Here is a 27,464-nt window from a genome sequence, read left to right on the forward strand (position 1 = left end):
TCTGCACATGCCCTGGACCATCCGGATTCTGGGAGGGCGGGAGAGTGGCCAGCTGGCTGTGCTCAACTTGCGAAGGGTTAAATCGAACAGAGCGGGAGTCCTAGAGAGGACAGGAAGTAGAGACAGGGGACAGGTCCTCCTGAGCAGAATCCCCTCCCTCCCTCCCTCCGTGCCCAGCCCCTTCCGGCATCTCTGGTCTCCTCCACGTGCTGCCTCGGTTTCCCTCCTGGGGAGAATCCGGTGAGTCTCCTCTCTCTTCCCCCTTGAGTGCCTGGGGGAGAAGGGGGCTGCAGGGGGGGGTGTTATGATTCTGAATGGCAGGGGGAGACCCCCAAGTCTGAGAGCAGAGGGTCCTGCTGCCCCCCCCATTCCTCTCTGCCAAGCCAGGGAGGGGGCGCGTTTCCAGGAGGTCTGCGGCTCTGCTCTTTGCATCCAGGCGCTGCTTCCTCGCTTGGCCCCACACTTGGGACAGGATCTCACCGGTCATGGGGGATTGTGATGGGTTCACTCACCCTTCCCCTTATGCCTCACTTCCCTGGGTCCTAAATGCCATTGGCTTATTGACTTATTACTCCTCCTTCTTCATGCTGCCTCCCCACAAGGAATAAGTCAATATTATAAGGATAAGATTTGGAAATGGAGTAGAAAATCCGCCACAATTAATTAGAGAAGTTGGGAAAACCAGGAAGAAGAGATTTGAGGAAGTCATAATTATAATGCAATGAAAATAAGAATTGGGAACTTTTAATTTTTTTTGTTTTTTTTGTAGTTGTTTTTCTTTTTTATAGGTATTGTGGTTATGTTTTCTTTAAGGTTTGTGTAAAAGGAACAGCTGAGGGGAAACCAATCCCCAGAGCCCCTTCTTCCCTATCCTTTCAGTGGCATGGGGGGGGATGAGGGGGGAGGGGGAGGTCAAACCCAGCCTTACAATGGACCCCTCTGATTCTCAACGCCCACGGGTACTACTGGTGGCAGAAGTGGACTCGTGGGGGGAGGGAAATTGGAGGGACAGATCATGTATTGTGTGTTTTTTCTGTTTTGTTTCTATAAAAAACCAATAAAAATTATTATAAAAAAAACTAAATGCCATTGGAACTGAGAAGATTGATACAACGATGTGACTTCTTATGAATTTCTAAAGTTTAACAATATGTAGCTGTTTCAAAGTATGGATCCAAGGGTATGTGGCAGAATAGTAAGGCGGAACCTCTATCTCCCTTGCGGCTAGTCTGGATAAGATTTGGGCTCCTTGGGGCAGAGTCCTTGGCACAGATAGAGGAGGTGGGAGGGGGGCAACCCCTTGAGCGCTGGCGCAGAAGCGGGGAAACTGCAGGAAAGGAGGGGGAGGGGTGCCCTCGGCTTGCCAATGGTTAAAAGCTGCAGAGCTGCATTCTTAGAGAGGACAGGAAGTGGAGGCTGAGAGTGGGCAAGGTCCTCCAAGTCCAAATTCCCTCCCTCCCACATCCCTTCCTGCAGGCTGAGAGGAGGCTGCTTTCTTCTCTCTCCTTTGCAAAACTTCCTAGGTGCCCCTCCTGGAATCCGGTGAGTCTCCTCTCTCATCCCCCTTAGAGTGTCCTGGGAAGAAGGGGGTCTCAGGGGTGCAGGGAGGCTGCATGGGGTCCCCTGTTCAGATCATGCATTGGGGGGAGACCCCCACGTCTTGGAATAGAGGGTCCTCCCTTGTCCTCTCTGCCAAGCCAGGGAGGGGGGTGAGTTCGCAGGAGGTCTGCAGGTCTGTTTTTCCTTGCGATCCAGATGCTGCCTTTCTTTTCGGGGAGGGGGCTTTGGGTCAAGGAAAAGTGGGCTTGCAAATAAACCCCATTCAGGTTTGGGGATAAATTACGTTTGTTAACAGAGCTGTTGCTACATGGGTACATTTCCACATGGGAGGAGCACAGGGAGAAGAAAAGGCTTTCTGCATCTGCAGCAGCAAAACCGGACCACTTCCTCTGTCTCAGATGCAACAACACATGTCTCTCCCCTATTCAGGCTAAACAAGTACAGTAGATGAACTAATGTGAAAGCCAATTTCAGATCTATCCTCAGGAAATGCTAAAGCAAGTATAAAAGACTCCTTCTCCCCACGTTCTGGGACAAATGAGAAGGGATTATCAGTCATTGCATGCCTTGTACTACTACTAACAGAGGACATGGAACACATAAAATCCTTCTTGGCTCAGTGTAATAAAATTATTACCATCCTGATTGTTGTTGTTGTTTAGTCGTTTAGTCGTGTCCGACTCTTCGTGACCCCATGGACCATAGCACGCCAGGCACTCCTGTCTTGCACTGCCTCCCGCAGTTTGGTCAAAACTCATGTTCGTAGCTTCGAGAACACTGTCCATCCATCTTGTCCTCTGTCGTCCCCTTCTCCTAGTGCCCTCAATCTTTCCCAACATCAGGGTCTTTTCCAAGGATTCTTCTCGTCTCATGAGGTGGCCAAAGTATTGGAGCCTCAGCTTCACGATCTGTCCTTCCAGGGAGCACTCAGGGCTGATTTCCTTAAGAATGGATAGGTTTGATCTTCTTGCAGTCCATGGGACTCTCAAGAGTCTCCTCCAGCACCATAATTCAAAAGCATCAATTCTTCGGCGATCAGCCTTCTTTATGGTCCAGCTCTCACTTCCATACATCACTACTGGGAAAACCATAGCTTTAACTATACGGACCTTTGTCGGCAAGGTGATGTCTCTGCTTTTTAAGATGCTGTCTAGGTTTGTCATTGCTTTTCTCCCAAGAAGCAGGCGTCTTTTAATTTCGTGACTGCTGTCACCATCTGCAGTGATCAAGGAGCCCAAGAAAGTAAAATCTCTCACTGCCTCCATTTCTTCCCCTTCTATTTGCCAGGAGGTGATGGGACCAGTGGCCATGATCTTGGTTTTTTTGATGTTGAGCTTCAGACCATATTTTGCGCTCTCCTCTTTCACCCTCATTAAAAGGTTCTTTAATTCCTCCTCGCTTTCTGCCATCAAGGTTGTGTCATCTGCATATCTGAGGTTGTTGATATTTCTTCCAGCAATCTTAATTCCGGCTTGGGATTCATCTAGTCCAGCCTTTCGCATGATGAATTCTGCATATAAGTTAAATAAGCAGGGAGACAATATACAACCTTGTCGTACTCCTTTCCCAATTTTGAACCACTCAGTTGTTCCATATCCAGTTCTGACTGTAGCTTCTTGTCCCACATAGAGATTTCTCAGGAGACAGATGAGGTGATCAGGCACTCCCATTTCTTTAAGAACTTGCCATAGTTTGCTGTGGTCGACACAGTCAAAGGCTTTTGCATAGTCAATGAAGCAGAAGTAGACGTTTTTCTGGAACTCTCTAGCTTTCTCCATAATCCAGCGCATGTTTGCTATTTGGTCTCTGGTTCCTCTGCCCTTTCGAAATCCAGCTTGCACTTCTGGGAGTTCTCGGTCCACATACTGCCTAAGCCTGCCTTGTAGAATTTTAAGCATAACCTTGCTAGCGTGTGAAATGAGCGCAATTGTGCGGTAGTTGGAGCATTCTTTGGCACTGCCCTTCTTTGGAATTGGGATGTAGACTGATCTTCTCCAATCCTCTGGCCATTGCTGAGTTTTCCAAACTTGCTGGCATATTGGGTGTAGCACCATAACAGCATCATCTTTTAAAATTTTAAATAGTTCAGCTGGAATATCATCACTTCCACTGGCCTTGTTATTAGCAGTGCTTTCTAAGGCCCATTTGACTTCACTCTCCAAGATGTCTGGCTCAAGGTCAGCAACCACACTACCTGGGGTGTACGAGACCTCCATATCTTTCTGGTATAATTCCTCTGTGTATTCTTGCCACCTCTTCTTGATGTCTTCTGCTTCTGTTAGGTCCTTACCACTTTTGTCCTTGATTATGGTAATCTTTGTACGAAATGTTCCTTTCATATCTCCAATTTTCTTGAACAGATCTCTGGTTTTCCCCATTCTATTGTTTTCCTCTATTTCTTTGCATTGCTCATTTAAGAAGACCCTCTTGTCTCTCCTTGCTGTTTTTTGAAAATCTGCATTCAGCTTCCTGTATCTTTCCCTATCTCCCTTGCATTTTGCTTGCCTCCTCTCCTCCGCTATTTGTAAGGCCTCGTTGGATAGCCATTTTGCTTTCTTGCATTTCCTTTTCCTTGGGATGGTTTTCGTTGCTGCCTCCTGTATAATGTTACGAGCCTCCATCCATAGTTCTTCAGGCACTCTGTCCACCAAATCTAAATCCTTAAACCTGTTCCTCACTTCCACTGTGTATTCATAAGGGATTTGATTCAGATTGTATCTTACTGGCCCAGTGGTTTTTCCTACTTTCTTCAGTTTAAGCTGGAATTTTGCTATAAGAAGCTGATGATCTGAGTTACAGTCAGCTCCAGGTCTTGTTTTTGCTGACTGTATAGAGCTTCTCCATCTTTGGCTGCAGAGAATATAATCAATCTGATTTCGATGCTGCCCATTTGGTGATATCCATGTGTAGAGTCGTCTCTTGTGTTGTTGGAAGAGTGTGTTTGTGATGACCAGCTTGTTCTCTTGACAGAACTCTATTAGCCTTTGCCCTGCTTCATTTTGAACTCCAAGGCCAAACTTGCCAGTTGTTCCTTTTATCTCTTGATTCCCTACTTTAGCATTCCAATCCCCTGTAATGAGAAGAACATCCTTCTTTGGTGTCATTTCTAGAAGTTGTTGTAGGTCTTCATAGAATTGGTCAATTTCACTTTCTTCAGCACCGGTAGTTGGTGCATAAACTTGGATTACTGTGATGTTAAAAGGTCTGCCTTGGATTCGTATCGAGATCATTCTGTCATTTTTGAGATTGCATCCCATTACAGCTTTTGCCACTCTTTTGTTGACTATGAGGGCCACTCCATTTCTGCTACAGGATTCTTGCCCACAGTAGTAGATATGATAGTCACCCGAACTGAATTCGCCCATTCCCTTCCATTTTAGTTCACTGATGCCCAGGATGTCGATATTTATTCTTGTCATCTCATTTTTGACCACATCCAGCTTACCTCCACTCATGGTTCTTACATTCCAGGTTCCTATGCAATATTTTTCTTTACAGCATCGGACTTTCCTTTCGCTTCCAGGCATATCCGCAACTGAGCGTCCTTTCGGCTTTGGCCCAGCCGCTTCATCAGCTCTGAATCTACTTGTACTTGTCCTCCGCTCTTCCTCAGTAGCATGTTGGACGCCTTCCGACCTGAGGGGCTCATCTTCCAGCGTCATAACTTTTATATGCCTGTTGTCTTCGTCCATGGAGTTTTCTTGGCAGGGATACTGGAGTGGCTTGCCAGTTCCTTCTCCAGGTGGATCACGTTTAGTCAAAACTCTCCACTATGACCTGTCCATCTTGGGTGGCCCTGCATGGCATAGCTCATAGCTTCTCTGAGTTATTCAAGCCCCTTCGCCACGACAAGGCATTGATCCATGAAGGGGGACTCTACCGACTGAGCTACCCGGGCTCTTACCATCCTGATAGGTACTTGTAAAACCTTCTAGAAGAAATCTAGCAGAGTCTGTGGGTTTGGATAAATAAGAAATGGAAATTGGTGCTAAATTAAAAGAGGCTAGTTCTATCAAGCTACCCTAAGCCTTTGGGAATCTTGTCACAAGAGGAGTAAAGCTCACCTCTGGAGCTTCTAAAGGGTCTGCATGCCTGGTGTTCTTAAGAACACAACAGATTTAGGACATGGGGAAGATCTATACTTTGTTTTTTTATATAAATATATTTATCAAGAATTTTCCAGAGGGGAAAAAAACATACATATAAAAAAAAGATACAAAAATGACATACAGCAAAAAGAAAAAAGAATACAAAAACACAAAAAGATTACAAAAACAAAAATTCATATTTGATATCCTTATTACTAATCTAGTCTGCTGAGTTCCTCTCCCTCCTCCCGCTACGCTTCTTTGCATATCTAACTTAGTAAATTCTTAATCTTACATAATTCTATATTTGCTTAAATATTATCATATTACCATATCAAATAAATCTTAACAATTACACTCTTGATCTATAACTTTCTTCTTTATATTAATATCTCTATCTTCTAAGGTTGGTTGTTCTAAAACCCTTTTATAATCTGCAACCTCCTTGTATCTCCCTCACTATCATTAAGTCAGTCTATGATATGTTTGTTTTCCAGATATCTTTTGAATTTCTTCCAGTCTTCTTCCGCCGCTTCTTCGCTCCGATCCCGGAGCCTCCCCGTCAGCTCAGACAGTTCCATAAATTCTATCAATTTCTTCTGCCATTCATCCACCGTTGGTAATTCTTCATTTTTCCAATTCTTTGCCAATAATATTCTTGCTGCTGTTGTGGCATACAAAAAGAAAACAACATCTTTCTTGGGGATATCATCCCCTGTGATCCCAAGTAGAAAGGCCTCTGGTTTCTTAACAAATGTGCATTTCAGCACTTTTTTCAATTCATTATAAATCTTTTCCCAGAAGTCTCTCACTTGCGGGCACGTCCACCACATGTGGAAGAAAGTACCTTCCTGCTTCTTACATTTCCAGCATTTATTATCTTTTTTGTGATAAATCTTAGCTAACTTTACCGGAGTCAGATACCACCTGTACATCATTTTCTTTAAATTTTCTTTTAAAACTGTACTCATGGTAAATTTCATATTGTGCTTCCATAACCTTTCCCAATCTTCCACCATGATGTTGTGCCCCACATCGTTTGCCCATTTTATCATAACACTTTTTGTTTGCTCATCCTTTGTATGCCATTCCAACAATACATTATACATTTTTGACAAATTTTTACTTTTGGAATCTATCAATTCTGTTTCTATTTTGGACTTTTGCATTTGAAAACCAACTTTTTTATCCATTTTAAACAATTCATTTATCTGGTGGTATTGAAACCAATCATTTACTTTACTTTTCAACTCCTCATACGGTTTTAATTTTATCTGGTCACCTTCTTGCACTAATATATCTACATATCTTAACCAATTTGTTGGCATGTTCAATCTTTTTCGCGCTTTAGCTTCTGCAGGTGAAATCCATCTGGGTGTTTTAGGTTCTAACAAATTTTTATACCTATTCCATACATTGAGAAGAGTTTTCCTAATAATATGATTTTTAAAACCTCTATGCGCTTTGACCTTACCATACCATAAATATGCATGCCATCCAAAAATATTATCATGACCTTCCAAGTCAAGTACATTCTCATTTTCTAAAATGAACCATTCTCTTAGCCAGCAAAAAGCTGCTGCTTCGAAGTATAACTTCAAATCTGGAAGAGAAAAACCCCCTCTTTCTTTCACGTCTGTTAAAAGTTTATATTTAATTCTAGGTTTTTTCCCTTGCCAGATAAATTTTGATAAAACCTTTTGCCATTCTTTAAAACATGCAACATTGTCAACAATAGGTAATGCTTGGAACAAAAATAGCATTCTTGGCAAAACATTCATCTTTATCACAGAAATACGGCCCATCATAGATAACTTTAAATTTGACCATCCTTCTAAATCATTTTTAATCTCTTTCCAAACCTTTTCATAATTATTCTTAAACAAATTAATATTCTTGGCTGTCATATTCACCCCTAGGTATTTCACCTTTTTCACAAAAAACAGTCCCGAAGTCTCTTGTAGATTATTAATTTCATCTATAGTTAAATTTTTGCCTAAAACCTTCGTTTTTGTTTTATTTAATTTAAATCCTGCCAGCTGGCCGAACTCCTGAATCAACTCCAGAGCTTTTATAACGCTTGTCTCAGGCTCCTGTAATGTTAATACTAAGTCATCAGCAAAGGCTTTTAATTTGTATTGTCTTGCACCTACTGTGATTAAGGAATCACCTCCTCATTCTTTCTAATCATGTTCAATAAAACTTCCAGGACTGAAATGAATAAGAGAGGGGAGAGTGGGCACCCTTGCCTGGTACCCTTTTCAATCCTAATTTCCTGAGACTATATTGTTAATTATAATCTTCGCTTTCTGGTCAGAATAAATAGCTTTTATACCATTAATAAATCCTTGACCCATCTCCATATTTTCCAAATTCTGTATCATAAAACTCCAAGAAATATTATCAAAGGCTTTTTCTGCATCTATAAACATTAAAACAGCTTTAGTATTGATCTTTACTTCTAACCTTTCCAAAATATCAATAATATTTCTAATATTATCTTTCATATGTCTTGCAGGCAGGAAGCCTGCTTGGTCTTGGTGAATCTGATCTTTCAATACTTTCTTCAATCTTGTAGCCATAATATTTGCAAAATTTTTGTAATCCACATTTAGTAGGGAGATGGGACGGTAATTCTTCATTCGTGTTCTGTCCATATCTGGTTTTGGTATCAGAGTTATATAGGCGTCTTTCCAGGTATCGGGTGCTTTGCCCCCTCTCAAAATGTTGTTACACACATCTTTCAACCAGCCCTTTAGTACTTTTTAATATTTTGCTGAAAGTCCATCAGGTCCTGGTGTTTTACCTATCTTCATTTGACCTATTGCATATTCTATTTCCTGTGTTGTTATATTAAAATTAAGTAAATTTTTCATTTCTGATGGGATCTTTTGCAGTCCATTCTTCTCCAGAAATTGTTTAATCTTGTCCATCTGGTCTTTTTCTTTCTTATAGAGTCGTTTGTAATAGTTCTGAAAACAACGCCTTATTTCTACAGGGTTCTGTATTATTTCCTCGTCGTTCCTTAAAGTTGTAATCGTATTCATCTTCTGTCTTCTCTTCAGCTGCCAAGCGAGCAATTTCCCACATTTATTAGCTGATTCAAAAGTTTTTTGATTCATCATTTTAATCTTCCATTCTATTTCTTGATTTAATAACTGTGAATACTGGACTTGTAATAATTTTATGCTTTTCTGACATTGTTGGTTTTTTGGATCTTTTCCTAATTTCTTTTCCTTTTCTCTTAATTGCATAGCTGCCAAGTTTTCACTTTTCTCGCGAGGAAGCCTATTCAGCATAAGGGGAAATCCCTGTAAAAAAGGGATAACTTGGCAGCTATGTAATTGTTCCAATATTTTTTATTTTTTCTCATTTTGTTGCTTTATCCTTATTGCGTTTTGTTGTATCAGAAATCCTCGCATGACCGCTTTACTTGCATCCCAAATCACCCTTTTATCTGTTTCAGTTCTCAAGTTTATCTCAAAGTAGTCTTTCAGGGTTTTTTGGGCTTCTTTTATCACTTTCTCCTTCCTCGTTATAGCATCGTTCATTCTCCATCGAAAAGAACCCTGTATGTTTAGTTTAATGTCCAGTCCTACTGCATTATGATCAGAACAGGTTCTTGGGAAAATCTCTGTTTTAGATATCCTAGGTGTCAATTCTCTGGAGATCCAGATATAATCAATCCTTGACCACGATTTTTGAGATTCTGAATAAAAAGTCCCTTCTTTTTCTAGTGGATTTTTGATTCTCCACGCATCTATTAAGTCCAAATTTTCCACCATCTCAAAGAAGGATTTCGGTAATCTTCCATCATTTGTAAACTTCTGTCTTTGTGATCTATCCATTAAGGTAGATGATACTGCATTCAGATCTCCTAAAATCAATGTTTTCTATTCCATATAGTCCAATAGGATATCATGAATCTTCTGGAAGAATTTAGCTTTCGCATCATTTGGCGCATAAATTCCTAAAACCAGCCATTTTTCGCCTTGTGCTGTTACTTCCACTGCTATATATCTGCCTTCTTTGTCTTTGAACAGTAATTTAGATTCCCATTTATCTTTAACATAAATCACAATTCCTCTTTTCTTGACTGTGTCCGAAGTAATGAAGGCTTGTCCCAATTTTTTATTAATTAAGAATTTTTTATGTTGTCTTTTAATATGGGTCTCCTGTAGGCAAATAATATCCAAATTCTGCTTTATCAACTCATGCTGTAGGCGGTTTCTTTTAATTTTGGCGTTTAAACCCCGTACATTCAAGGTTAGAAGTTTTAATGCCATTTTCTCCTTACTTTCCACCGACTGCTCCCAATGAGTCTAATGATGGCTCTGGCAAATCAGGTGCTTCCAGACTGAAGTCCTTGACGTTTCTCTCTAGAAAATTTCTCTTGTCTTCCAAATTTTTAATTCTTATGCTTCTGTCTCTGTATGTAAAAACCAGACCCTCGGGAAATTCCCAGCGAAAGGGAATATTCTTCTTATTCAAGGCACTTGCCAAATCTTAATATTGGTTTCTAAATGTGAGAAACAGTTTTGGAATAAATTTGAACAAGATGACTTGCTCTCCTCTTATCTTCAATTTCTCTTTGAAATGCCAGCTGAGGATTTCGTCTCGTTGGGCTCTTGTCTGGAATTCTACCACACAGTCTCCTAGTATTTTTGCTCCCTTCTGTCCTCTTGATCGTAGTCTGTAAACTTTTTGAATCGTTTTCTGCAGTTCCTCTCTGTCCAGCTTCCACTGGTTTGTGAAGTCATCTATCACCTGGTCTTTCAAGCTCAGTTCTCCTTTGTCAGCCTCCGGGTATTTTCGTAGAATTAAGTGATTTTCACGCGCTTGCATCTGTAAAAAAGCCACCGATATCTGTGTGGCCTGTTCCTGTCGTTGAAGTTTTTTTTTTGCTGTTCCAGTTCTGTGATTCTGTCCGCCGCTGCTTTAATTTGCTCTTTGCATTCCTTTGCTTCTTTTGTCGCCAATTGCGAATCTTTTTGCACTTTACTAATTGCTTCCGTATTGGCTTTCACCGAGGCATCAATTCCATCCAGTCTATTGATCACTGCTTTCACTGAGTCATCAAGTGCTTTGACACCTGCCGAATTCACATCCAATTGGGTTTTAATTTCTGTCAGGGCTGTTCTAAGTTGGTCAAATTGCGTTCCTTGTAATCCTTGTTGCACTCCCTGCACTTCTCCAGGTTGTAATGTTGGGTTGGATGCTCTCCTCGGCTGGGCCAAAGCAGCCTGTCTCGCTTTTTCCAATTTTTCTTGGGCTTTAGATCTTTCCTTAGGCGATTTTTGGTTGCCCGACATCATTAAAGCAGAGTTCTTAGTCAGCAGGCTCCTTTTTTGTTCGAAGAGTTGCAGCTGCAGCGTCAAGGTCAGTGTAAAGCAAAACAGTCCATCAAACAAAGATAGTCACTGTAAAATTCCCAGCAAGTATTTTACAGATGAATATACAGCTAGCTGCCTATAGATGGCGGTGCATCAATCAGCCTGGAGATTCCCTTCTATTTTTGTCTTATAATCCAGCCAAAGACTTTAGAATCCAAATATTTCCTTCCCCCTTTCAACACACAGGCAGAAAACTGCTTTTCCCCCGCTCTGGCAGGGCTCTGGCAGCTGTCAGAATAGATCAAAGGCTTTCTTAAGCAAGGCGAGGGTTAAAAAGTTCAGCCGGCTAGCAGTGCATTATGACGTCAGCCTGTCTGGTTGCCGGGGGGGGGGCTCCCTTTCGGATCGAATTGCTGTGGTATTCTGAGGTCCACTTTTTCCAAATTCTAGGGGTCTCAAGTGAACAGTCCACTCTCCCTTTCCCCTGAATTTGGGAGAGTTTCGAATTGGAGTTTGGGAGATATTAATTTTTAAAAATCAATGTCCGATCGCAGCTGCTTGTCTTTACTTTCGATTTCAACGCAGCGCTGGGGGGGGGGAGACTTCCGAGTCCTTTTATCCCCTCTCCGTTTATCCAATTCTTTTCAAATTTTAAATAATCTTACTTACAGAGTCCAATTGTAATTCCACTTCAATTTCGGAAGAATTTGCCGCTCATTTGGTGCCGTCTCCAAGCTGCACCTGGATGAAGTAGCGTCGTTCCGAGAGCCTGCCTACCACCCGCTCTCTCTCGCTGCCTCCAGGGGCTAGCGGGAAGCGGTGAGACTCTTCCTGGCTCTGCCGGACCCACGTCCCCAGCCAGCCCAGGCTGGGGTTTCTTCTGGGGTTTTTTTTCAGCTTCCGCCCCCCCATCTCCTCCAGGCAGGGGTCTTCAAACTCGAAGACCCCTTTGGGACGACTTTTGCCAATGGCGACTAAACCGGAACTGTCGGGGAAGATCTATACTTGGATGGCTTCTATGCCACAGTGGGGGCCACATTTCGCAGCTGGAGACTTGCGAAGATGGTGTATAAACACAGACAATATCTAAGGAGAAGGGGTGTATTCGTCTCATGATATTTAAAAACTGGCATCACCAGCTCCTCTGCTTCCACATACAGATTTGGTCTCCATGGAACCCCCTGACAGGCAAATATGGCCATAACATCTGCCTGGCTTGCCATGAGAGAGCTCAAAGAGCGTCAACAGGGCTCTCCATACAAAGCACCTAGCATGGGGGCACCTACATATAATAGCTGATCATCTGTTTTCTGCCCATGCTCTGGGGTTGCAGTTTTCAGGCTGGGGGACAGGATGGTAACTGGTTTTTGCACCAAGTTCTGTCCATAAGCTGCACTGAGTTCAATGAGATCTACTCTCAGGTCACCACTGAAACCACTGGAGAGGTTTACCAGTGGGGCTTCTGTTGGGAAGGGGCTGCCCCATTTGTGCTTCTCCAGGGGCAGGAGAATATCTAGGGCAGGAGAAACCCTGCAGGGCCTCTGAGTCTTATTTTGCTTCTTCCTCTCTCCCAGGACCCTGCAGCTTGTTTTGGCTCCTTGACTCCTCAGGAAGGATGAAAGAGCCTGATCCTGCAAAGCTAGCGAGGATGGAAGGGGGAAGATGGACGGTGGACCTGGTCAGGTTGTCTCCTGCATCCCTCCCTACAACCTCTGAGCGTTCCCTCTCAGAGACCTCCAAGAGAGCTGGTGAGTTCCAGGGGAGTGGAGATGGGAACATGGATGGATGGAGCCAGAGAGGTATTGGGGTTTGCTCAGCTTGGGGGTGGGGGGAGGCAGGCAGGCGGATGGAGATGGAGAAGGAGAAGGGGAGCACCTTTTCAGGCTCCTCCATCTGCCTGCCCACCGGCCTGCGCCTTTGTCATCTGCAGGCAATTTGAGTTAGGAATACAGCACAGCTCCCCGGCCATCGCAATGTATTGGCAGCGGTTGTCAGCAGTATGCTGATGACACTCAGCTCCATTTCTCCTTGACATCTGCAGGTGAGGCAGTGGAAGTGCTGGACCAGTGTCCTGCCTTGGTAATGGACTGGATGAGCGTCAACAAACGGAAGCTCAATCCAGATAAGACAGGCATTGTTAGTGGGTTGGGAGGTCACCTGCTCTTGATGGGGTTACACTTCCTCTGAAAGAGCAGGACTTCCGGAGCAGCGTGCTCAGTGAATGGGTGAGAAATTGCACTCCTGGAGACTCGAGGCAGACCCAACACCGGAGAGAAATTACAGAGCAATGGAAGGCGTACGTTTCCCCGACCTCAGGTGAGGATCCTGAGGACTGAGCCCAAAGCGGCGCATTAAGGGGTTTCCCCAACTCCAAGCTCCAGCTTCACCCTTATTAAAAAAACATCTTGTAGTGGAGACGGAGTGGGGAGAACCGCAGCGCAACTGGGCAGAACCACTCTTTGGCGTCTGCTCGCCTTAGAACCCGGCGAGCAGATGCTGAACTCCCCACTATGTTAAAGACTGATATAAAAGAGGGAGCACACACCCCAGAACTATTTTTCAACAGAAACAATGCCGCAAGACGTAGGGGGGGGGGGAAGGCTTAATAACACAGTGGAAGCTTCAGAAATTAAAAGGGGTCCAATCCCCACAACACTGATAATAACTGTTTTCCCGTTTCACGGGGGGCTTTAAAAAGATTTGTGCAACACACCAAGTTCTAATGACTTGCAATTAAGACCAATCGACCTTCCGTCTATCCCTAAATAGTAACAATCCCCAATCGGAAAGCATTTAAGACAGAGGCTGAAAGCCATGGACAAAATTAAAGCTGAGAAACTGTGGGCTTCCGGTCCAGCGCCAGCACTGTCCGGTGGGGTTTGCCTCGAGCTCCGAGCCAACCCGACTTCGCGAGGGGGGGGGGAGAGCAGCAAGAGCGACGCTGCGCCCCAAAGAGCCCCGGGTCGAGCGTCCCGGGGACAAAGATAGCTCGGCAGTCCCCCATTCCGGACTCCCCAACTCTCCAGTAGGCTCCAAAAGAGCTCCGGAGCGAGAAGGGTAGAAGTCGCGGGGGCCATCTTTGAGCGGCATCGTTACCCTTGCGGAGGGAAGCTCCGAAAACGGAGGCGGAGAGCGCTGGATTCCTCCAAAGAATGATTTGGAAAAAGACAGTGAGTAAACGATTTAAAAAATAATTTATTGGATTACAATTCGGAAATGGGAGAGAGAGAAAAAATACGGAAGCCATCTCCTCCCACTGGTTGATTTAAGAAGCAGTTAACAAAAGTACCCGAAACCAGGACAAGAAGTTTGTTTTTATAAAGATATTTCCAAGGACTTAGAAAAAAGATTTTCCCCTGGAAGCAGGGTAAGAGGGGAGAAGTATATTGGTGATTAAAATTCCCTGCAATGAGAGAAATTTGAACCGGGAAGAGCCTATGTCTTCCCTGGAGCTGGCAGCCCTGACAGATCAGCAAGCTTACAGTGTTATTATAAAGGAAAAGAAGGAAAAGAGTGTATGGACTTTTTGGAATTTATATGTTAAATATTTTTTATAGAATTTAAGGTAATAGAACTTTGAGAAGATATATGGCAGCCAGTTTTGTGAAATGTTGTTGGTGAAATAAGGAGCAACTATTTCCTGTCTCTCAAGACAAGTCTTGACCTTGAAAGGGTCTGAAAATGTCAACAAAAGCATATCCACCTGGGTTCCAGCAAAATGTTTTGAGACGCCTGTGGGAACTGAAAATCGGAATGCATCATGATGAAATACAACTGCAAGAAATGAAACAACATCTACAGATGGAGGACATTAATAATGGAACATCAGAGGAAGACAGCATAGAAAATGAATCGAAAGACAGTGATATTGTAAAACAAGATGAAGTCCACCACGAAGGAAAAGAGGAATATGCTCAACAAGAAGGTCTGGGGAACATCCCTACTATGCTGGGGGAAGGACAGAATTTTTTTGGAGTTCAGAACACCCACAAGGAAAGGGACGTTCAAGGAAGTGGGAAAATCCGGGGGGGGGGCATAAGGAAGTATGGGTTGTAAAACATAGGAGAAAGGGGGTGGGATGAAGGAAGAATGGACATTTTGTTAATTAGGATGGATTAAAAGGACTGAAAACTGGACTGATGACTATGGAACTTGCTGGACTGGAAGGGGTCAGCTGGGATCAGGGGAAGAGTAGGTATATCAGTAGATAGATATATAGCAAATTAAAATCGGGAATGAAGAAATTGTTTAAAAGGAATGGAGGTTTTTGGAGGAAAAATTAGGTAAGGGAAGAAAAGTAAGTTTGATTAGATGGAATTAAGATACGATTCGGAAATGAGAATATTAAATTTAGAATGTCGCAAGATGAATATAGAATGGGGTTAATGATAAGAAATCTGTTAAATGAGAATTGAAAATGAAAATCGGGGAAGGGGGGAGGTTGGGGAAGCCCTTAAACAATGTTTATATATAATGAATGGTTATAATAGTTTTGTTTTTTGTTTTTGTTTTTTGGGGGTGGGTGGGTTTTTTCTTTTTTGTGTAAAGTTAACAAGATTAGTTTGGACAGATAGTTGGGTGGACACCCTCCTTCATTTTTCCTTGTCACTCTAGAGCTTCCTGGTGGCAGGAGGGGGCTCTGGGGGGGACGAGAGGGGGGAGGTGACAAACCCAATTATAAAATGGACCGCCTTCGACTGTCCACTTTGCATGGGACTCTCTCATGGCAGGAGGGGGCCCATGGAGGGGGGGAGAAGAAGGGGGATATGTTATGTATGTCTTGTTTTATTGTGTATAATCAATAAAAATTATTTTTTTAAAAAAAAGAGAAACTGTGGCTGAACAATAGAACTAAGAAAGAACTTAATATTAGCTAACCAGAGAAACCTACCGTGCGGAGACCCTAAAGTGAGGAAACGCTGGAATTTTTGGACTCTGTTTGGAGGGGGGTGTAAATGAGTCAGCACAATGAAATGCAGACATAGTGGAAGCACGAGTAAACACAAATGGGAAAAGACATAAAAGAGCTAGTTCACAAGCTAAAGGAAGAGGGGAAGAGGAGAGAAAGGAGGAAACTAATATAACTAGTGGCTAAAAGAAGATTGGATTTACGACTGAGTTAATCAAAGAACGACTGTGCTGCACGTCAGCGCCACCTATGGAACAAACCTAAACTTGCAATAATAAATTTAAATAAAATTAAGGAGTTGAGCAAGAAGTGACTCAGATTCTCAAATAAATTAAAATAAAATAAAATATTTGGACTTCACCTTAGTTTTTATTAACACCAGAGGAAAACTATATACATCTGGGCGTGAATGGAAATATAATAAATGAAATCAAGGGGCATTCCCAAAACAGAATAGAAGCACCAGACGACTTAGCAGGAGCAGAGCGAACAGAGCATAACCTAATGGGATCAAAAAAGATACAAACAACAATCGGCCTAACAGCAGCCTCAAACCAGTCAAGGAGAATATTGGTAATGGAAAGTGAGAACAATATGGATGTCAAAGAATTATTCGCGGCAATGGAAAGGATGGAGAAAAATCTAGGAGATAAGATAAGCATTTTAGATGAGAATATTAAAACATTAGACAGGAAGGTGGAGAGTATGGGAAATAAGATTGGAAAAAATCCACTTTAATAATGGACTTTGCAAACCAAGTAAATCAATTAACAACAAAGAATAAAGAATTAGATACGGTACAAGAGGTAAAAACCAAGTCAGTAAAACAGGATGAAGCAATGAAAAAAAAATGCAGGCAGACCAAAAGGAAACAAGGAAATCTCAAGAGAGAAACAAAGAAGAAATTGATGAATTAAAGAGATTATAGGAAGAGACCTGGGACGCTATCGCCGTTCTTGAGATAAAACAAAATGATTCTCTGCTTTCGTGGAATTAAAGAGAACCAAGAGGAAGAGATTTCAACAAAATTATTGAAAGAACTGACAGGTTGGCTAGGAGTGCAGGAGGAGGAATTGCTCCTGGACACTGAGAAAATATTTAGGATAAGAGTGAGCAAGTCAAGGGAAAAAAAAGGTCCGGGTGATTGTTTGATATTTTTGAGCTCAAGGTTACTCAGAGATAAAATCTTGTTGAAAAGTAGAGTGAACCCCCTGTGCATAGTAGGTAAACACATTGAGATAATGAAAGAAATTCTGACCCTTCTGTTAAAGAAAAGAGACAATTATAAATTTTTGCCGTCGGCTCACCTTCACACACAAAGAGAGGAGGATAAATTTTAGATTGGGTGGAAGAGACTAGAATCTTCTGGAGGAAATACTGGGAAGAATTGGTAGGAGTGAGACTCCAAGAGTGAGAAGAATTAAGATAAGAATAAGGCTTCCCACCAAGAACTTTAATTTTTCTTTTCTTTTTTCTTCCCCCCCCCCCTCATCTTTCCTTTCTGGTCTTTTTTGGACTATTCAAGTAAGACTATATGAACTTAATAAAATTGTATGGTTTTAAAATGTATTTCCTGGAATGTGAATGGGTTGAACAACAAATTAAAAAGGAACAAAATAGAATGTGTACTTAAGAAGAAAAAATGGGACATTATATGTCTACAAGAAACCGATATATCTAACAATCATATAAGGGTCTTAAAAAATAAGAATTTGGGGAGTGGTCATCTACATAAAACCAAACTTCAACCTGCAATTGTTATTGCAAGATAAGGAAGGCAGAATTTTAGGGGTAGAAATTAAAACAAATGAAGAAAGAATAATTTTAGATAACAATATAATGGAATAAATAAGCAGATTAGAGAAAATGAAAAAGAGCTGGTTAAAAAAAACCCAAAATGAGAAAATACTACAAAAAAATTAAAAAAATTAACAATCCCATATATCAAACTTAAAAAATAAAGAAGTGGAAAACAAAATCAAGTGGATGAGACAAAGATATTTTGAATCTGCTAACAAACCTGGCAAGATGTTGGCCTGGTTGACAAAAGGAAAGAGTTATAAATAAGATATTAGAGCAGGGGAAGGAAATTATGGACCCGGTCCAAATTAAAGTCCAATTTTTGAATTATTATAAAAAATTATATGAATTAGATAGTAAAAAATGAGAATAAAATCAACAAATACCTGACAAAAAATTAATTACCGTAGACTGAGATTGCAGAATACAGTTTTCTAAATTCAAGTATAGAAACGGATGAAATCAAAGAGGTAATAAGGAAAATGGAAGCTGGTAAATCCCCAGGCCCAGTCAGGATCTCAATATCATGTTACAAAAAATTAGAAGAAGTAGTTTCACCTAAACTTTAAAAAATTGTGAATGAGATACAGTGGTACCTCGGCTTACGAACGACTCGACAACTAAATTTTTCGACTTATGAATGGGGCAAATGGCCGCACGCTTACAAATTTCTCGACATCCAAACAGAAACCGAGGTGGTTTTAGATAGGGTTTTTTCGACTTACGAATTTTTCGACCTACGAAGATGCCTTCAGAATGGATTAAATTCGTAAGTCGAGGCACTACTGTATTTGAAAAGGGGAAGACCCCTGACTCTTTGCATGAAGTGTGGATAACCCTTATACCAAGCAAGGATCAGATCTGAAATTCATTAAGAATTACAGACCAATTTCATGGTTAAATACAGATTATAAAATATTTACAGGTGTTCTGGCAAACAGGTTGAAATTTTTTTCCAAATAGGGTAATTGGTAGTGATCATGTTGGCTTCTTGACCGGGAGGCAAATAAAGAATAATATAAGGATAATTATTGATCTACTGGAATATATTGAAATAAAACCAAGTAAAAAGGTAGCACTGCTATTGGTGGGTGCGGAACAGGCTTTTGATAGTGTGGCATGGGATTTTTTTAATTAAAACCTTTGAAAGTTTGAAAATAGGAAATAACATTATAAACAGAATTTTAGCAATTTATGACAATCAAAAAGCTAAATTAATTATAAACAGTGAAATAACTGAAGAATTTAATATTGAAAGAGAGATCAGGCAAGGCTGCCCTCTGTCCCTGCTTTTATTTATTGCAACACTGGAAACACTCTTAATAGTGTTAAGGAAAGAACCGAGAATAAGGGACATCAACTTAGGCAGTCAATATTATAAGGTGAAGGGGACCCAGGAGGGCGCTGTGGGTTAAACCACAGAGTCTAGGGCTTGCTGATCAGAAGGTCGGCGGTTCGAATCCCTGCAACAGGGTGAGCTCCTGTTGCTCGGTCCCAGCTCCTGCCCACCTAGCAGTTCGAAAGCACATTAAAGTGCAAGTAGATAAATAGGGACCGCTCTGGCGGGAAGGTAAACGGCGTTTCCATGCGCTGCTCTGGTTCGCCAGAAGCAGCTTTGTCATGCTGGCCACATGACCCGGAAGCTATCTGCGGACAAACGCTGGCTCCCTCAGCCTATAGAGCGAGATGAGCGTTGCAACCCCAGAGTCTGACACGACTGGACCTGATGGTCAGGGGCCCCTTTACCTTTATTATAAGGCGAAAGCCTTTGCGGATTGTATGATCATCACCACTGAGAACCCAATTGAAGGCCACATACGAAGAGATTCTGATTAAAACAGAGAAGGGTTGGAGATTGAAACCTTATGAAGAGATTAAAGAGGTGCTGACAGGATGGATACAATATCACCAAGTAAATGATGTATTTAAGGATGATAAAAAAATAGGCTTTGAGGATAAAAGGTCCAAATTTCAAATAGAATTACTGGAAGGCAGAGTTAAATTATTGTCAAAAATGTATGATTTGTTGTTAGAATGGTATACAAAAGATGAATTGACAAAAGAGGTTATGATCAAATGGGCAAAAGATGTTGGGCATAATATTGAATATGACGCGTGGTTGAAATTGTGGAATCAAACATTGAAATTTACAGCATGTACTGCTTTGAAAGAGAATGTTTTGAAGATGATGTATAGATGGTATTTAACACCAGTAAAATTGGCTAAGATGTATAGAATGAGTAGCAAAACTTGCTGGAAATGTAAAGAAAAAGATGGTGAATCTTATCATATGTGGTGGACATGCGATAGAGTTAAAAGATTTTGAGAAATGATTTATAATGAACTGAAAAAGATTTTTAAATATACCTTTCCCAAAAAGCCAGAGGCATTTCTGTTAGGAATTATGGGAGGAGAGATTGCGAAAGAAGACCAAATATTGTTTATGTATGCGACAACCGCGGCTAGGACTTTGTTGGCCCAAAAATGGAAAAATCAGGAACTACCAACGATTGATGAGTGGCAGGTAAAACTGATAGACTATGCTGAATCAGCAAAACTGACATGCAGGATCCGAAACCAGGGAGAGACAAAGTTCCGTAAAGACTGGAGTAAATTTGTGGACTATATGGAGAAAAACTGTAGAAGTTTAAAAACACTCGCAGGACTGAAATAAATCCTACGAATTGACTGAAGTTAGGATAATAGTGAACTGCAAGACAGGAGTAAATAAGAAAACCGTGGGAAGGGAGGGAGGGAAGTCAAAGCTTGGCAGAGCAAATTGAGATGATTGAATTTAAGATGAACTGTGCTAAAAATGTGGTTTTGTTTGTTTTATTTGTTAATTTGGAAAAATTGAATAAAAATTATTATTAAAAAAAGAACCCAATTGAAGGTATACAAGAAGCATTAATGAAAATGAAATAATTTGGTGAGGTCTCAGGCTTCAAATTGAACAAAGATAAATCCAAATTATTAACAATAAACCTGGGAGAGAAGGAACAAAAAGAATTAGAGAGAACGACAGGTTTAAAAATTACAAATAAAGCCAATTATCTAGGGATTTGGATTACAAATAAGAACACCAATTTGTATAAAGATAATTATGTTAAAAAGTGGAAGGAAATAAAAGGAAATTTGGGAAACTGGAGTAAGCTAAACCTGTCATTATGGGGTAGAATATCTATAATTAAAATGATGGTACTCCATAGATGCTCTTTCTCTTCCAGACGATACCAATAATTATCGGTACAAAGTGTTTTAAAGAATGGCAGAGGGACCTGGCCAACTTCATTTGGCAGGGCAAGAAGCCTGGAATAAAATTTATATTGTTGATGGAACCCCCCCCCCCAAAGGAGGGTTCGCAGTTCCGGCTCTTGAATTGTATTTTGAAGCTGCATGCTGGACCTGGTTAAAGGAGTGGATATTGCTTAAGAACCCTGAAGTTTTAGACCTAGAGCAGGGGTGGGCATCTCCCAAGATACTGCAATCTACTCACAGAATTAAAAACTGGCAGTGATTTACGCACGTTTGGGGGGGGATCAGGCCAAAGTTGTTGAGCCTGTTTTAGGTTAGCAGAGGTTGTTGAGCTTCTTTTGGGGGGGCAAAGCTTTTTATGGGGGGGAGATCTACTGCGATCTACCACAGATGTCCAGTAGTTCACAATCTACCTGTTGGACATGCCTTCTCTATCACAAGCATTCATTAACTTTGATCAATAATTTAGAGCTCCATTTCTTCCTGAGGTTCTAATTAGCTACTCTCTTCATTGCAGATGGTGATGAAATGGAAGGGAAGAACAAGGGGGACCACAACAGAATCCACATAGTGGAGAAGTCAAATAAATATTCAGAGTGGGGAAAGAACATCCGTCAGAGCTCCCAGTCCACCTCCCATCAAAGAAAGAGCTTCATTCAGAGGGATAGCCTCACATCACACAAAAGAACAAAGAGTAGGAAGAAATTGTATCAGTGCAGAAAATGTGGCAAGAGCTTCAGTCGGAAGGGCAATCTCACTTCCCATCACAGAATTCATACAGGGGAGAAACCCTATCAGTGCTTGGAATGTGGGAAGAGCTTCAGTCAAAGCACCCATCTCACTTCCCATCACAGAATTCATACAGGGGAGAAACCTTATCAGTGCTTGGAATGTGGAAAGAGCTTCAGTCACAGTCAGAATCTCACTTCCCATCAAAGAGTTCATACAGGGGTGAAACCTTATCAGTGCTTGGAATGTGGGAAGAGCTTCAGTCACAGTCAGAATCTCACATCCCATCACAGAATTCATACAGGGATGAAACCCTATCAGTGCTTGGAATGTGGAAAGAGCTTCAGTCAGAGAATCCATCTCACTTCCCATCACAGAATTCATACAGGGGAGAAACCCTATCAGTGCTTGGAATGTGGAAAGAGCTTTAGTCAAGGAATCCATCTCACTTCCCATCAAAGAATTCATACAGGGGAGACACCCTATCAGTGCTTGGAATGCGGAAAGAGCTTCAGTCAGAGCTCCAAACTCACTTCCCATCAAAGAGTTCATACAGGGGTGAAACCCTATCAGTGCTTGGAATGTGGGAAGAGCTTCAGTCACAGTCATAATCTCACATCCCATCACAGAATTCATACAGGGATGAAACCCTATCAGTGCTTGGAATGTGGAAAGAGCTTCAGTCACAGTCAGAATCTCACATCCCATCACAGAATTCATATAGGGGAGAAACCCTATCAGTGCTTGGAATGTGGAAAGAGCTTCAGTCACAGTAAGACTCTCACTTTCCATCACAGAATTCATACAGGGGAGAAACCCTATCAGTGCTTGGAATGTGGGAAGAGCTTCAGTCAGAGAATCAATCTCACTTCCCATCAAAAAATTCATACGGGGGAGAAACCCTATCAGTGCTTGGAATGTGGGAAGAGCTTCAGTCACAGTCAGAATCTCACTTCCCATCGCAGAATTCATACAGGGGAGAAACCCTATCAGTGCTTGGAATGTGGGAAGAGCTTCAGTCACAGTCAGAATCTCACATCCCATCGCAGAATTCATACAGGGGAGAAACCCTATCAGTGCTTTGAATGTGGGAAGAGCTTCAGTCAAGGAATCCATCTCACTTCCCATCGCAGAATTCATACAGGGGAGAAACCCTATCAATGCTTGGAATGTGGGAAGAGCTTCAGTCACAGTCAGAATCTCACATCCCATCAAAGAATTCATACAGGGGAGAAACCCCATCAGTGCTTGGAATGTGGGAAGAGCTTCAGTCAAGGAATCCATCTCACTTCCCATCAAATAATTCATACGGGGGAGAAACCCTATCAGTGCTTGGAAAGTGGAAAGAGCTTCAGTAAAGGAATCAATCTAACTTCCCATCAAAGAATTCATACGGGTTAGAAACCCTATCAGTGCTTGGAATGTGGAAAGAGCTTCAGTCACAGTAAGACTCTCACTTTCCATCACAGAATTCATACAGGGAAGAAACCCTATCAGTGCATGGAATGTGGGGAGAGCTTCAGTCAAAGCCCCCATCTCACAATTGATCAAAGAATTCATACAGAGGGAAAACCCAAAAAGAAAAATAATAAAACAAAAATTATTAAACAACCCTTATAAAACACAATGCTATAGAAAAGAAAAAGGGGGGAAGAATAAAAATACCCTTTATCACATTTGTATCATATATATCATATCATTCATCAACCCACAGGCTCCCCCAGCTCCCCCCCCCCGGGTGCCACCTGTGAAGGGACAATGGGTCTCTAATACCCAGACAGTAGTTCCCACTGTTCTTTCAGCAAAAGCGGGATGAAAACCTCCAGTTTCACAAAAGATAGGGCTTGGCTTTAGGTTACCTCAGGGCACTTTATCTAAAGTCCCTCACCACCTTACCACCAGTGGGATTTCCCTCTCATGGATCCCTACTGCTCTGGTTAGCCTTTCCCTCGGGCAACTTATTGGCTTCACTGACCAGCCCTTAGTATGTCAGAAGTACTTTGAACTAGCTTCCTTTCCTGACCCCAGGGAAGCTTGGTTCTCTTCTTAGTCACACAACTGGAGAAACTGACACACTGCTGGAGTCAATTAGCGTTTTGGCACACTTTTAACTTTATTTATTAACTTGAGAACATGGATTTCACTGGTAACTTATTGCGCATTCCTCTCATTATACAACACAGACTTAATATAGCATTTCATCCCTCCAAACCTAACCTCCTCCCTCCCCACACTCCCTATCCACCTTCCTCAACAGACTCCCCTTAACGGTTATCCCTCTTTTGTTTTTAAACACAGTCTAGTTCCACCTCCTGGAGAACTGCCTATCATTGGAGGGATAGTTTAACCCACAATGCACCGGAGTTCTCAGGAAGCTCTAATCTGCCACACACCCCTCTTCTCCCTGTTTCCCACCCTGAGACATCCTTCCCTGCTTTCCTTGTAGGTCCCTCCCACCTCCAACTGACCTCTTCCTGTGAGTGTCCTCCTTATTTCAAAATAAAGGAATCTTGATATAAACTATACAGAAAGTAGATGAATAGGTGTAAACACCGGACATCTGCATAAGCTCCTTAATTGATTGACAAGACAAACGCTCTGTTACTTCTTGATAGGTTAATTTGAAAGTAAAGCCAACGTAGATTGGCCTGTTGCCTGAAATCCCACGTGGGGTTGTGTGTACGCCCTTAGGTTTTTTTTTGGAGATTTAAGTCTGAAAAAAGAATGTGTTTTTGGTCTGCAAGGTGTCTGCCAGGCTTGGGTCTGTTCTGCATTGTCTTGCTGTTCCTGAAAGCCTTGAAAATGCCTTGAGCTTGCCAGACTTTGGCTGCAACCTGCCAAAGGGAAAAGATGCAGCTAAGTTTTCTTTAACACCGTTCTAAGTTTGTATTCGTAAGTTAGTTATGTTTTATTGTTTTATTCTGTAATCCGTTTTTGAGAACTGTTATAATTTTGCTTGTTTAACTATTCTTTTTACAATAAATAGTTAAAAGAGATTTCTGTGGGTTTTGGTCCTTCCTGGCTAACATTGCTAAACCAGTCCTTGCTGTTCAGCCTCCTACCAGAGTAAAGTTTGTCTAAACGACTTGGTTAAAGCGTTTAGTGGTGGCAGTCTACCATGAGCTTATAGCATTTTGATTCTAAGTAAGGTATCAGGGCATAGCTGAATCCTTCCAGGGGGGAAGCCCAGTGGTCTTCGGGAAGAAGAGCTGGAGCGCCAGGTGGGAAGAGACGACAGGTGTCCCGACCTTACACGACAATAGGAAACTCCAATCTTCATCTGAAAATAATCTGTAGCAACAATTATTCAGAATATGCACTCCAGAATAAACCCAGCTGTCTTCAAATCTTAACCCCTCAGACAGTGCAATATGACTCACTGGGGAACTTTTTTTTTCATTTTCTGTTGCATGAGATTTTTCAACTGTTCTTATGTGTTCTTTCAATCCTGATTTCATATCTGAAGTCGGTTTTGTTCTGTAAGCTCTACGTTTTTTTTGCAATTCATGTTTTTTCACTTTTCACCATAATCTTCGTTTATCGCAATGCAAGAATTCAATATTTTATTAAACACAAAGCCAAAGTAGTACAATATGATTATAGATTCTATTGAAAGAAGGAGACCAATTTAAGTTAAAATCGTATGAACAGTTGAAAGCCAACGTAGATGATTGGTTTCAGTACTACCAGATCAATGAAGTGTATAAAATGGACAAGAAAATAGGTTTTCAATTGGAGAAATCCAAATTGGAAACAGAATTGTTAGAGCCAAAACCAAAAATTCTTTCCAGGATGTATAATTTATTGCTTGAGTGGCATACGAAAAATGAACAGGTGAAATCTGTAATGATTGATTAGGCTAAGGACGTGGGGCACAGCATTATGTTGGAGGATTGGGAAAAGTGGTGGAAAAAAGGTATTAAATTTACAGCATATAATTCATTGAGAGAAAATATGATGAAATGATGTTATTTAATTCTGGTTAAGATAGCAAAAATCTATCATACACATGATAACAAATGCTGGAAATGTAAATATATGGAAGGAACCTTCTACCATATGTGGTGGACGTGCCCCAAAGTAAAGACTTCTGGGAAAAGATTTATAATGAATTGAAAAAGGTGTTGAAATTTCCAAATCCAGGCCTCTGGAAATGGGAAAGATGTGGTGTGGGGTGAGAATTCTAGTTAAGAGGTACTCAGGTTGGTTGAATAACGGTTTCTGAAATCTTGGCTTGTTAAAGGAAATGTTGGTCCAATTGGGGGAAAGACACCAGGGGAGGGGAAGGAGAGTGTTTAAAAGTATAATGTTAAGATTTTGATTAGAGAAATGATTGTATATAATAATTGAATTTTCTGGAGGGAGAAAGAAGAATGGCTGGGGAAAGAAATTTTAGATTCGTATCAAATATTTTTGTGTTCAGATAGGTGTCTGGGCAGAGAGCTACCTTTCTTCCTCTCTTTGCTCAGAAGCACCTGGTGGCAGGGGGGGGGGCTCTGAGGGGGGAGGAAGGGGTGGAGGGAAACCCAGACACAAAGATGGATCTCCTTTGGAAGGCCGCACCTCACGGGTTCCTCTTGTGGCAGGAGGGGACCCGTGGGGAGGCGGCACGAAGAAGGAGGAGGATAAAGTGAATATTTTAAGGAAAAGATTCTGAATTAAGAATAGAAAATCCGCCATAATTATAGTTATGAAACTAAGAAAATCAGGAAGAAGAGAATCAAGGAAGTCACAATTACAATGTTATGAAAATAAGAATTGGAGAATTTTTAAATTATTTGTTTGTTTGTATGTTTGTGTTGAAGGATCAGCTGGGGGAAATCCAAACCTCAATACTCCTCCACCCCTGGACTCCTGGTGGCCGGGGGGGAAGAAGAGGGGGGGAGGACAAACTCAGCCTTAAAATGGACCGCCTTTGACTCTCAACGCCTATGGGTCCTACTGGTGGCAGAAGTGGACTTGTGGGGGGAGGGAGAATAGAGGGATGGAGTACACATTTTATGTTTTGCCTTGTTTTGTTTATATTAAAATCAATAAAAATTATTATTAAAAAAGAAAAAGTTGTTGAAAAACACATTTATTAATAAACCAGAAGCCTTTTTATTTGGTATAGTACGGGAAGAAATTCCCAAAAAGGATGTTACTTTTTTTTAGTATGCCACCACAGCAGCGAGATTATTGATAGCTAAGAACTGGAAGACACAAGAATGTGTGGAAGATTGGCAGATGAAGATGTTGGACTTAATGGAACTTGCTGAACTGACCGGGAGACTGCGTGACCAGGGAGAAGAGTCGGTGGAAGAATATTGGAAAAAATTTAAAATATACTTAAATAAATATTGCAATATTTGATATTATATGGACGATATTTGGAAGTTGTTATAGGCTGTAGGTGTAGAAGTAGTGGTTAGTAAATTAAAAAATTTATAGAAATGAATTAAATAGATGATGAAAGAAATGATGTAAGGATAAGATACACAATGTGGTAAAAATTATGATTTAGAAATTGCTAAAGATGACATACAGTGAAGCTCAGAAAGGGGGGACCTGAGGAAGTCACCCTACAATGTTAAGAAAAGAGATTTGTAATTAAGAAATTTTTGTATTGTTTTTGTTGCATTGTCTATTTGTTAGTGTTTTTTGTGTTGTATTATGTTTTATTTGTTTATGTTGTGTTATTATAAAATGAATTTTTTGGAAAAAAGTACAATATGATTATAAATGTAAGTAAGCATTGAACATGACAAGTATAGCATTGAAAATGACATGTATATCTATGTATGCAAAAAA

General features: G+C 41.3%; 1 protein-coding gene across 1 annotated transcript; it reads left to right on the top strand.

Moving 5' to 3' along the window:
* Nucleotides 1–141: 141 nt before the first annotated feature.
* Nucleotides 142–26,160, top strand: LOC132592816 (zinc finger protein 883-like). Its single transcript, XM_060280396.1, has 3 exons — nucleotides 142–240; nucleotides 12,556–12,729; nucleotides 21,463–26,160. Exons 2-3 carry the CDS (start codon nucleotides 12,597–12,599, stop codon nucleotides 23,073–23,075), a joined length of 1,746 nt encoding a protein of 581 aa, XP_060136379.1. The 5' UTR covers nucleotides 142–240; nucleotides 12,556–12,596; the 3' UTR covers nucleotides 23,076–26,160.
* Nucleotides 26,161–27,464: the final 1,304 nt, after the last annotated feature.

The sequence above is a fragment of the Zootoca vivipara genome, chromosome 11 (assembly GCF_963506605.1).
Source record: "Zootoca vivipara chromosome 11, rZooViv1.1, whole genome shotgun sequence".
Classification (NCBI taxonomy): domain Eukaryota; kingdom Metazoa; phylum Chordata; class Lepidosauria; order Squamata; family Lacertidae; genus Zootoca; species Zootoca vivipara.

Excerpts from the sequence above, each read along its gene's own strand:
- LOC132592816 (XM_060280396.1), top strand. The coding sequence starts at position 12,597 with ATGAAAGAGCCTGATCCTGCAAAGCTAGCGAGGATGGAAGGGGGAAGA. Across the intron at positions 12,730-21,462 it reads AGAGACCTCCAAGAGAGCTG|ATGGTGATGAAATGGAAGGG; the intron begins GTGAGTTCCAGG and ends TCTTCATTGCAG.